Source organism: Centropristis striata, chromosome 9 (assembly GCF_030273125.1).
Source record: "Centropristis striata isolate RG_2023a ecotype Rhode Island chromosome 9, C.striata_1.0, whole genome shotgun sequence".
In the NCBI taxonomy this organism is placed as follows: domain Eukaryota; kingdom Metazoa; phylum Chordata; class Actinopteri; order Perciformes; family Serranidae; genus Centropristis; species Centropristis striata.
The window spans coordinates 30,399,423-30,412,413 of record NC_081525.1 but is presented as its reverse complement, the minus strand read 5'-3'; the positions used below and the strand labels follow the sequence as shown (position 1 = coordinate 30,412,413).

The following is a 12,991-nucleotide window of genomic DNA, read 5'->3' as shown; positions in this document are numbered from 1 at the left end:
ATTCTCCAACAGGGTTTTTGCGCACCAATGTTCTTTGTGGGCTCCCTGCTGTCCGGTCAGTGCATTTAGTTGTTGTATTTGGATTGAAAAGGCATTAGCATTTACACTTGCGTTAAATGTGGTCACAATGCACAATCAGATAATCTGTTTTCAATGGGGTTTGGGTATATTTACACACTATCCAATTACAATCCACCTGAAACCATTTCCAATGCAAGGGGTAAAGACTGCCATAAGCACATGTTTTTGAATCATTAATATTGTTTTTTAAGTGAAATCTATTTTAAAAATATATTAATTAAAAAAATTAAGATCATCACAATGTCCAGTCCAATGTGGCGTCTTTAAATTGCTAGTTTTCTCCAAAACCAGTCAAAAAACTGTATTTACAATAACAAAGAAAAGACAAAAACAGCACATTTTCATGTGAAACAAACACATATTTGATCCTATTTGCTTAATAAGTTACCAAAATCATAAAGTCCCCCCTTTAAAAAGTTGCAGGTGAATTATTTCAGCACTGAAAAATAAATATCTAAAAAGATATTAACCAAAAGCCCCATAGGCAGGTAAAAATGTTATAGCCACTGTATGATCCATTTGTAATGCAGAGCAGCAGCACACAATACCACCTTAAATTGTGACGGAAAGACATGGCGCCAACACTTAAGAGGGTTGCCCGGGAATCCACTCAAATTGGTGCACGTGTGTTATTGTAGTTACTAAGTAAACATCTACATAAAATGGTGTTATTTTAGAAGTGGGTGACTAAAACTCTTACACTGCCAACAACCAACCAGCAGAAAGAACAGACACAAACAAAGCCGGAGATCCTTTCTGTGCTGCTCGCCTTCCTCCACCGATCACTTACAGCTCTGACTACACAGGAACATCTCCTGTAAAAAGCGGAGACACCTAATTCTTTCGCAGTGATTCAGTGACCGTGAACCAAAACAAAGAGTGCCGCCTCTCTGGCTCGGTGTGGGTGTTGGCGGCGGGCCAGCAGGCTGTGCGCACTCTGCATGCAGGAGGAGTGAGGCAGTTGAACAGGTTTGTCATTCACGCTGCCAACACAATGGAGTCTCCTGTGGATCTGTGGCACAGACCTCAGCACTTCAAAGACTCGAGCTGACACTCCAAGACCATCTGCTCTGCACATATTTCACAATCCTCCAAATTGGAGGGTATTTTCTAATGCAGATGTTCTGCACTTGACTTGAAATCTGTTTCCACTGTACGATACCTGCATTCTTTTGTCCGAACCAAAGAATAAATCGATTCTTAAAAATAAATAATGGGAGGGGATGGAAGACGGAGGGTGTGCCATCTCTGAGAGAATGGGCTGTTGAGATGTCAAGAGTCACAGCATTCGAAAAAACGTCATGTAAACAACTGGGTAGACTGGATCTATATGAAGCAACATGGGGTAATTATTTACACTTTCTAAAAGGGCCCTGAAGCGGGTTATATAGTGGAGAGACGTTAGTTGTTGTTGTTTTTGTTTTGTTTTTTTCTAATTAATTAATTAATTAATTTTTAGTTAGTTGTGGATAAATATATACCGGTGCTTCTTCTTTTTCTTGTATGTTTTTATGTTTGCTATTATTATCTTAATCTCTTTATTTGTTAACAAATTATGTCTTCCATGCAACGAGTATTTTATTTACTTGTCAATGAAAATGGAAAATAAAAAATGTTAATCACAAAAAAAAAATAATGGGAAGATCGATAGTGACAATAGTCCTCAATTGCATCCCTAATGTCATAATAAATGTTCTGCTCGGTCCCAAACGGAGTCATTAAATTTTAAGAATCTGAGTCTAATCCCATATTTATATTTTCCTACATAAAACAGCTTCAAACTCCGCAGGCTTACTTCCAAATGACTATAACTAATCCAATTTAGATAAGTCTGACAGCTGAATAGCCCCGCATTACAACTTTGCTTTGATGTTTTCTAATTATATTTTGGATAGTGTCCAGCAGCGTTTTGTCAGCTCTTCTTCCCTCTGATGCTTCTGCCTTTAACCCTCTGAACCCCAAGCTGTTTTATGGAAAGAACTCAAAAAACGCCTTTTGAGCAGATAAACACAGTCATACTACCAAAAATCTTTTTTTTTTTTTTTTTTTTTTTTTTTTAAAATTGCATTTCTTTTCAAATTGATTTTACAAAAAATTGAATAAAATGCAGTCTATCTATACAACATGTTCAAGTGTTTCTTATATTGGGGAAAAAGAGGCCTCCACATGCCATAATTGTTGAACTATTTACATTTTTACATCCTCTCTTGTCGACTCCTCTCTGATCTGTGTAAGCAGCCTCGGTTCATTTAGACTAGAGTTTAACAGCGTTTTTGTCACGTGACTGTTGGTCTCGGCCAAGTCAGTACTGGCTTTCCAGTTGCGCTGAGGAGTGGAGAATTTAATGTTTTTTACACTATTTGGTTTGTTGGTAAAATTTTAAATGAGACATGTAGAATAAAGTGATAAATAAATAAATAATAATAAATATTGCCATTTTGAGCTTCTATTTTTGCTACACTTACCCAATGTAAGCGTTCTTCACACATGATTAAATTAAAGGGCCACTGGAAATTTGAAAATCCAATAATAATTTCCGCTTTACAGTTTTTGGCTATGGTAAATTGAGTAATTTGGAAGAAAGCATGCCTTACGAACCTGCCCCTGTTGCAAAGCATTAATAATGTTTTAATTGTATAATAGAAAACAATACTTAAAATAACACATTGAGTTTGCTTTTTCGTTTCTAATTAACACTCTAATGTCACAAAGGAAGGCATAGAGTTTATTCCCCTGGAGTGAAATGACAGTGGCGGCAGACAATTCAACACCTGAATCCAGTCCCAATCACTGAGGCTACATAGAGGAGCTGAGGCCTCAGTTCTCCCTCTCCTCCACAGCCACCACCTTTGTTTGGTGCAGTTGGTTTTGTTTTGTTTGTTAGTTATTTTCAGCTCATACACCTGCATTTCATCACATCGCATGCATGCACACACCTCACCACTGATATACTGATTCACATAATTCAGTTTCTTTGTGTTGTTTTCATTGAATCAAATAAACATTATTTACTCATAACTTGAATACATGTGTGGTCTCCGTTGTTTTGTTTTAAGCTATGAGCCGGTTCATGACATACTGTGGATGGAAATGTGAAGAATGGGGTGAGCTTCAGCGCTGTGACGTAGATCCTGTAATTGTTAGAGAGCGGAGCAGTGGTGATATGGAGGAGGGGGGGGGAGGGGGGTCCCACCATTAGACGCACGAACTTCAACAACAACATCAACAAGATGAGGTCATTACTGAAAGATAAACTGTTACACCGACTCTAGGGAAATTCTACTTGTTGTAATGAATGAACATTTAGGACAATTTTGTAGTTCCTGTACATCCTCTGCTTCCTGACTAACAGAAGTTGTTTTTCATAACCTACTATAAAGATTGAGGCGTGATAATCAAACATGTAGAACAGGAATAATGACTTTGACAGGCATTAACTAGGTGTGCAACCAACTGTTACTTACATTATAAATGTATCTACAGCATTTATCTTCAGAATGAATTGATTACTTGTTTGGCCATCAAACAAGTAATCAATTAATCAGTTTGCCAATTAATCAGGCCACTTACTGCCATTTAGAGATAATCAGGATGAGAATTTCACTGAGACAAAACCCGGGGAGTCCCAATAGTTTTTTCTCTTTCAGAAACAAAGAGATGATGCCATCTGCAGATAAATGTTGTTGCTAAAAGTACACTAAAACTCTTTTTCTATTCTGATGTCTCTGTTTATCCAAAGACACAATGCAGACTATAACTCTTACACAAATGTTCATCTAAGTTCACTAATTTTGTATCTCATCTCAACAAACACCCGCTCCCATCAGCTTCCTTGCTCTCTGTATATTTGCATTGGCCATAGACAGCAAAAGTCAGAAGTTAGTGAAAATAACTTTTTAATATAATAAGGGCCCTTTACTTACTGAAATACAACTGCAGCACCAATAGAGCAGCAGAACATTCAGTCGTCACATTTCATTAGCTCTTAATTTCCTTTATTAATAACCATTAAAAGAAAATGTTCAATTAAATCAAACTGCATCACGCCCGGCATGCTAACAAGCCCGCAGCTGGACTCCCATGGGACACTATTCAGCGAGTATTGAGTACGAGCGCTCCTCGTCAGGCTCTGGGTTCTGTATTAGAGGAGACTGCCAGGGATCTGCGGGGCTACAGCTGCCGTCAGTGACTCAGGGGGAAATGGCAACTGGAGCTGTTTGACCGATGACTTCATATCGTGGCACTGGGCCGAGCTCAGAATCAGCGAAGCCAATCAGGAGCGAGCAATCATGCTATCATGATTAAGAAGTGGGTGATGACAGGGAAGAAGGCTGCTGCTAATTACAGAAATCAGCTCAGTGCTGGCTAGCTCCTGTCTACTGCTACATTGTGGGCTATTAAGGAACAGATATTGTGACATTTCAGATTCAAAAATATATTATATATAGCAATATTCTGCTGTTGTTCTGATGTGTTGTCAAAAATGTATCGAGTCTTCATTTTTGATACTATTTCAATACTCATTTTCCCTGTATATATTGTTATCTTTTCCCTGTGGAATCGAAAATACATATTGAATATTGATATTTTTCAAGGTATTGTATTAAAGTTAGAAACGACAACACTAACTACAGCTACAAGCAACTTACTGCTCTGTCTCTTTATTTCATCAGTTTATCCTGTTATGTTGTCCAATAGTTGCTGTTATAAAAACTTTTTTTTACACAATATATGTTAAATTGTTATTTTTTTTCTTTTTTATAATAGTTAGCAAGTGACTGAAATTGAACAGTAATAATGTTTATTTAGCTATTTATTTTTATTCCTATTTATAGTTTTTCTCAGTTATCATTTATAGAATTGGCTGACAATGTAATACATTGTTTATATAATGAATAATAACGTATAACAATGTTAAATGTTATTAAATAAAGTTTTTGTTCGAGTAAGTAGCTCTCTGGGTGCCAGTGGTGAAGAATCGGTGCACAATCCACATCTATTTTCTATTATTATTTTCATTCCAGCTCCAAAAAGCACTATATTGTCAACAATATTGGTTATTGATTATTTTTCTGCCTCTAAAATCAGTATTGGCATCAGTCTGAAAAATCCCATATAAATCAGGCTCCAATCTGGATGCATGTGTACATATATAAATATGTGTTCACACATATGTCCATGTATATATTGATGAATATATAGCAAGTCTTTCACCTTCTTGTTTACCAAGGGAATAAAATACCTAAATGAAAAATAAAATCTGCAAATTAATGTAAACATATTGGACATTTTGTAGTTTGTTCATGAATTTACTCACATAGCACCAATTTTTTTCTTCTTTTTTTTTAACATCCTGCTAACTTAATATGACAAATGTTCACCTCCCTTGGGACCTTGCAGGACAAAAAGGCAAATTAAATATGTAAAACATTTACTTCTATGCATGTGGGGAGAAAAGCCACAGCCGTCTGCAGGGAATTTTCAACTCTCATAGTTGAAGAGGAGCCAGGAAAGGCTGAGTCTAATGTCTATTCTCAAGTGGAAAACTAGGCTACCAGGGTTTACTGCCAAAAATACATAATTTTTGTACCAGTGCATCTCTCCTCCGGGCTGAAAGCATGGTTTATGACCATAGACAGCTTCCCAACTTAAACGAGGATGAGAGCAAAAAAAAAAAATGCGGGGTGTGCCAAATTACCACTTGAAAACAACCCTCTCCACATTTGGGGGCTCCATATTCTCTGGCATAAAGTTGAAAGCAAACACCAAAATGGAAACAGATGTTGAGCGAGTGAGAGCTGCTCCACACTGGTGTATATATCCATGTTTTCATCCATTCTCTCCCGTAATGTCCTCTTCCCTAGCCAAACATAACACAGTGGGGGATGGAAAAATAAGAGTAAAAACGATGGTGGTCGGAGTGGAAAACTGTGCTGTGAAATGATGAGTCCCAACCCATCAGGATGAACCACCAGGAAACTTTGAAAGATGACTCTCCTGAAGGACAAATGCTGCTAAAAATACAGATAGAGACGAGGCTATATGCTGAGCTGGTTGCAGAGGATCATGGGAAGAGGCTTTTTGTCACATTAACATGAGAAAACACAGACATTATTATGATATTCAGTTGATGCTTTAGTCTAATGGTTGTTATTCTGAAAACTACAGAGACGAAGATAATTTTCCCGAATCTGAATCAAATGATTGGTTTCACTCACATTAAACTTTATAAGAGCAGAGAGGTTGGAATAGTATAAAGAACCAGAGTGGTTTGTTTAGGAAAAATGAACCATATTTCACTACAATAAGAAGCTCAAGTTATTTATAGCAACTTATTATTATTTTTGTGTGAGAGGCATAAGAGTCAGGTCTGGGGCAGGAAGGCCTGGACTGACTGTGTGTGGGAGGAGGGACAAAAAAATCATTGTAATCTTTGAATAATATGCAAGTTATTTTCATTTGATCTTCAAATGTCAGAAAATAGTGAAGAATGCTCATGACAATCTCCTCAAAAATGGATATGTTGCATTTTTCTGACCAAAAGAACTGCAAAGATTAGTCGACTAATTGATTACTAGAGCCACGTAAAAAAAAAACCCTGCCAACTTTTTAAATAATTGATTAATTGTTCAGGTAATTTTTCATGCAAAATGGCAGAAAATAGCCTCTCAAACACAGAGATGTCCTGCTTTTCTCTGTTTTATATCACATTAAACTGAATATATTTGTGTTTTGGACTGAGCAAACAAGTCATTTAACCTTGGATGTATACTTTTCTCGGATATTGTATTTATGAACTGATCGATCGAGAAAATAATCAGCAGATCACTAGATAAAATAATGGTTGGTTGACTGATCAAACAACAAAGATATTCAGTGTGCTATCACACAAGACAGCGAAAACTTACTCATCACCACAATTGAGGAACCAACTAATGTTTGGGAAGTTTGTTTGAAAAATTGATGATCAAAATATTTGTCAATGCTGCCGTCAATGAACTAAAAGAAATATCAACTCATTATTTCAAGTTGTTTACAATAATTCGGACCAATACCTTTAATATTTGTAGTTGCACATACACTTCTTATTAAAGGAAATGTTTTCATTATTTAAGTAGATTAGATGACTCTGCCATTGTTGACTTACTATGCATTTTATAATAAAAAAGCGAGGATTAAGTAGTATTATTTGCTATAGATGGCAGTGAGGTGTCAATGTGGGGGTGGATAGAAGTGGGCACCTACAGGGGTGATGAGGACGTGGGTTTAAACGTGGATAGTTGGACGGCGAAAGTGGCGGACAGATTGGTTGGCCAAAAGAACGTATAATGCATTTCATGTCTGCATGTCCCCTGAAAAATATGCCTGGAGCTTGTTTCTCTTCCTTCCATTTTTTGGGCTTGAATAGACTTTATTCTAGAGGGCGACTGGGCTGATATTTGCGTTTTTTTACTTGTATCAGTATCGGCCGATACGTGCGTACATTCACCGATCAATTAGCCCATTTCATTGAGCCAACAGCAGGCAAGGCTTGGTGCAACATCTGCCATTCTCTGGTGAGCTGCTGCTGATACCAGAAAAAAGAAAAACACATCAAATATGTGGATCATCTGAGGCACCACCACCTCGAGGGCTAGAACAACATACACATTGTTTGCTATCCAACTGTTAATGTGTTTTGCTTGTTTTGCTAATAAATGTTTCTTTTTTGTTTAAATTGAGACTTGTGTAACATTTGTTATCATTGTGTCATTTTCATCATGTAAATGGAGGGAGAAAAGGCAATATCGGCTTCAAGAATCAGCCCAAAAAAAAATCGGCAGCACATATCAGGGATCGGTTAAGACTGATGTCAAAATAATCGGTATCAGACTTAAAAAACAGTATTAGTCGATCACTACTTTATTCTATTCGTTTTCCTTCATTTGATGATTCATTTTATTTAATTTATTCTATATTATTTCATTATTCATGGTTTTTGATAATGTCTTTTTCATGACTTTATGACCTCTTCTATTGAGTTTAAAATTATGAGGAAAAGAAAGGGAAGTCTATACAGAATAAAATAAATGTTTCGGATGGATTTTTATCTTGTAAAATTTGAAGAGAAAATGTCTAAAAACTAGAATGTGTGTATTTAAAAGAGAACAGTTGTAGAAACTAGATTGTGTGTTTGTATAACTTTGTTCAAATTAAAAAATAAAGTTTAAAAAAAGAAGAAGTATCATTTGAAGTGTCTGGGAAAAGGGGATCAATTTGGACTGATAGTCATTGGTTAGAGGTTTCGGTTTCAGGCAAACAATGCATGTTGTTGACCACATCCTCTGTCTGTGGACAAGAGGAGGAAGTTTTCTCACTTTGTTTGATAAACTGAACATCACTTCAAACAGGGACTCGGGACTTTTTGTTATCAGGAATAAATCAAAGGTGAGTGTGTGCGATGATGATGCAAAGATTAGGTCTCAAATTGCAACCAGAACTGGCCATAACAACTTACAAACTTCTTTAAAAGAAATACTAGACTAAAGATAAATAAATAAGCCTATAATAATGACTAAGATTTTTTCACCCACACAGTCTTGCTAATACACTGGAGTGTTTATCACTAAAGCCAACTTTAAGAACCACAGCTGAGCTGACTGGGAAGTTTCCATTTATTCAGACCTCTTAATGTGATCCTAAAGTTTTAAAAAAAATGCTTCATTGTTCTGCAAACAACTTTCTAACATCTGTTCCTCGTTTCTCTGAGAGAGAGGATGTTGCAGCAACAGCGAAGGGAGCGGAGGGAGGAAGGAGGCGTTTTCTCAAATCTCTGGAAAACCAAAGAGTGAGTGAGGAGGAAGTTGAGAGCAAACATCCCATTTCACCCAGCTTTAAGGCTTGATGAATTGAAAAAAAAAAAAGTTGTGAGTGATGATGTCAGACATGACACTACTGCCAGGAATACATCACATGAACAGCCACCACCTGACAAATCTGCTGAAGAGCTCATTTTTTTAGAGGACTCAGTCATTTTATCAATCAGCAACTTCGGCTGTCAAAAGTGTTGATAGCTCCACACTTTCTTAATACCATGTGTTTAAAACAATAAGTTCTTGTTAAATATACATTTAATAGCACTGAAAGTACCAAAGCTATAAAAACAAATGGGAACAACAAGAAATAATCATCACTATTACAACTATTTTGGTAGGTGTTCGGTGACTTTTTCTGTACAAGCACTGGTTGTGAAAGTTGTTAAAAAATATATATAATAATAAATAAATAAAAATGGTATTGTGACAACCTGATCAGAAACTACATCACACAAGTAATTATATTAAGCAAAAAAAATTAATAAAAAAACACACTGGTTTTACTTCTTAAATGTGTCTACTGTAGGGCTGCAAGTAACGATAATTTTCATTATCGATTAATCTGTCGATTATTTAAACGATTAATCGATTGTTTGGTCAATACAATGTTGAAAAATATCAATCAGTGTTTCCCAAACCACAAGATGACATCCTCAAATCTCTTGTTTTGCCCAAAAACCAAAAAGATATTCAGTTTATTGTCATAAAGGAACAAAGAAACCGGAAATATTCACATTGAAGAAGCTGAAATCAGAGAATTTGGACTTATTGTATTTAAAAATTATTTGATTATCAAAATAGTTGACGATTAATTTGATAATCGATTATTGCTCGATAAACCGAATAATTGTTGCAGCTCTAGTCTACTGCATTTTCTTTGTCTTCAACATGATTAAAATTAATAGTTTTGGGGGCTTGGACTACTTCATTTTTTTTTTTTTAATCAGGGCTGAAACAATGAATCGATTAATGGAGAAAGTGGCTGATAGATGATAACAATTGTTAATTGCAGTCCTACTCCTGCAAACAGAAGTAAGAGTATTTCATTCCAGCGAAAAGAGAAAGTATGATACAGTGTGATGAGCTGCACATAATAAAAATGAAAGTTGTAAGTCACACAGCGTCACGCAGTCTCGTACTGTATGCATGAAATTTTAAACAATGGCAAATTAAGACTACTGGCACAGCCTGTGCCTTCCTGCATTCATTTTTAATAAACATTCCCATCTTTACATAATTTATATAGAGAAACAGGCAGCAGGGCAGTTTGCTGCTGCTCCTATGTGCTTTTCACACTGGTCGGGAGTGAGTTTCTGTCTGGTTTCCCTCCCGGCTGGCCCCAGCTTTACTTAGAGACAAAAATAGAAAAGTGGCAGCAAACAGCTCGCTGCTTACTGCTGATTAGCTTGTGATAGCAGGCAGCTAACTACTTTTCCCTGTGATTAATAAATAAAGAAGCGTCATGTCATCACTCACCTGAACCGTGGGGAGTCCTTCAGACACTCCTCGAAGTCCACAGTGATCTTCATGTTGCCGCAGTGAGGAAAACCCGCAGACTTTGCGCTCTCTCTGTGATTAAAGACAGTAATCCAGGCTAATTAGCTTGTTTGCTAACGTTACTGTAGCTCTGTCCGACCAGCTGGCTCCACTCTGTCCCTGCTCTGCTAGCCAGCTAGCCTCAGAGGCCAGCAGCTACGGTTAGAAAGTGGCGGCGATGCAACCATAAAAGACTATATGTTCAATGTGAGATTGCCCGAAAAAAACGCTACAACAGAAGTATTTTAGCCGCAGCGGTCAGTCGTGAAGGCAGAAAGTGTGGTCCGGTAGCTGGTCATAGCCATATATATATATCTATGGTCATAGCAGCCAGAGGGAGAGAGCTTTTCTTCAGCGCAACACTACTGACTCACTCAGAGATCCTCTATTCCAGAGCAGATGCATCACTACTCAGCCTCTTACACAGTTCACCAAAAGTCTGAACTCAGATTTGTTTTCTCCAGATTTTATTTACTCAAGCCCAGTGGCGGACTCAGACTGTTTGAAGGGCAGGGGCGAAAAAATAAAAAGGGCACATTCTGCACAACATGGGGATCCACCAGCAGCAAAAAGCTATGATGCATCATGTATGATGAAATAGTCCTCATCCTTGATTAGGACTAGCATTAAGTTAAAAGGAGGTCCAGATCAAAGTAATTATTGATATGATACTGACAATTAAAACCATCAAACCAAACCATCGGGAGAAAATTTGTACATTTTTTTAGTAAAATGCATCAATCTTGCGCACTTTGAGAGCTAAATGAGAGCAAACACCTCACATAAAATTTTTCACAGTCGGGTGATACCGTATTATAGAATCTCTAGAGGGCACATCATCATAATTGATTGTATGAAGGGGCACCCTAGAGGGCAATCAATCTTTTTTTTTCATGTGTAAAGGGCAGCCAATAAGGCACTTTCTCTTGTTTTCACCACTCTAGAGGGCACTTTAGCAACACTTTTTCAACCATGGAGGCACAAGACGGGCAGAAGGGCACAAGAAGTGCACTCATTAAGGCACGTTATCGAATTTTCTTGCTCTAGAGGGCACATCATCATAATTTATTGTATGAAGGGGCACCCTAGAGGCCACCCAATAATTTTTTGCATGTGTAAAGGGCAGCCAATAAGGCACTTCCTCTCGTTTTCACCACTCTTGAGGGCTCTTTAGCACGCTTTTTCAACCATGGAGGCATGAGGGGGGGTGCCTCGAAATGTAGTGCCTTGTGATTGTTAAACAAATCACAATGAATATTTGTATACAATAACCCCAAATCTATTTTTTGTATATTGTGTTGATACTTGATCATTTCTTATTTAAATTGTACTGTACAATGTGTATGTGTGCTGTAAAATTGTCACTGATGCAATGTATGTGCAATACAAAATATTCTTTTACAAAATACTATTTTTATTCTTGGCAGTGTGGAGGAGGCTTTGATACGGTATTAACTGTTCAGACAAAATGAATGAGTCAGCTGATGATCTCTCCTAGCTGATGGCTAGGTGATCACAAAGATTCATGTTGTGCTGTCACTGACTAAATGATTTCATGGGAAATTGTGTTTTAAGCATATAGTTTTTCTGAACTTAAGCATGTTTCACTTCTGTTTGGTTTCACCTGCCTGATGTGTCGTAGGAAACATTTCCTTTAAAGGAAAAACATGTGAAAGCAAAGTTGACGTATAAGTTGAAGCATTCTTCAAAAGTAATTGAATGTTTTACGACATGAATAAAATACAATAAAATAAAAAGAAAATAATTTAGAGCTGCAACAATTAATCAATTAATCAAACAATAATCAATTATTACATTAATTGTCAACTATTTTGATAATCGAATAATTGGTTTGAGCAGTTTTTTAAAGACAAGTTCAACTTCTCTGATTTCAGCTTCTTCAGTGTGAATATTTCAGGTTTCTTTGTTCCTTTATGACAATAAACTGAATATCTCTTTGGTTTGTGGAAAAAACAAGAGATTTGCGGACGTCATCTTGTGGTTTGGGAAACACTGATTGATATTTTTCAACATTTTATTGACCAAACAACTAATCGATTAATAATTAAAGTTGAAATAATCGACAGATTAATCGATAATTAAAATAATCATTAGTTGCAGCCCTAAAATAATTAGAAGCTAACCCAGAAGAGTGACCATGTTTGCTCACTTTGCACAAGGGGACCAACGCGGTGATGAAAACTCAACAAGAGTAACACCTCTGTGTTTCTCTACACGATCTTTGTGTGAGTTGACAGACGCTCCCAGGACGGCCTCCTTATGTCTTACTACAGTCTATGGTTCATCCTGGAGATCTCATTGCACAATCACTCCTCGACTACTAAACATACTAAAACGTTAACAAGACGAATACGTTAATACATGTGATGTTTCATTCTGAGCTGTAAACTCACTCAACATCCAAACATGCTGTATAACCCCTATACGAACACAGTTCCATGCTTTATCCCATTAGTTACTAGAAATCCAACGGGAATGGCAGATGTGTTGTGTAACAG

The 12,991-nt window shown here is 36.9% G+C and overlaps 1 protein-coding gene across 2 annotated transcripts in view; it reads right to left on the bottom strand.

Moving 5' to 3' along the window:
* LOC131977278 (arf-GAP with coiled-coil, ANK repeat and PH domain-containing protein 2-like) overlaps positions 1–10,853 on the bottom strand; it is a 67,332-nt gene extending 56,479 nt beyond the window's left edge. The window contains exon 1 of one of the 2 annotated variants that reach the window (XM_059340499.1): positions 10,413–10,853. In XM_059340499.1, the coding sequence (XP_059196482.1) occupies positions 10,413–10,465 (53 nt within the window). In that variant the 5' untranslated portion in view covers positions 10,466–10,853. The remainder of the gene's footprint in view (positions 1–10,412) is intronic. The other variant, XM_059340500.1, reaches the window with a different exon arrangement.
* Between the last annotated feature and the right edge of the window lie 2,138 nt (positions 10,854–12,991).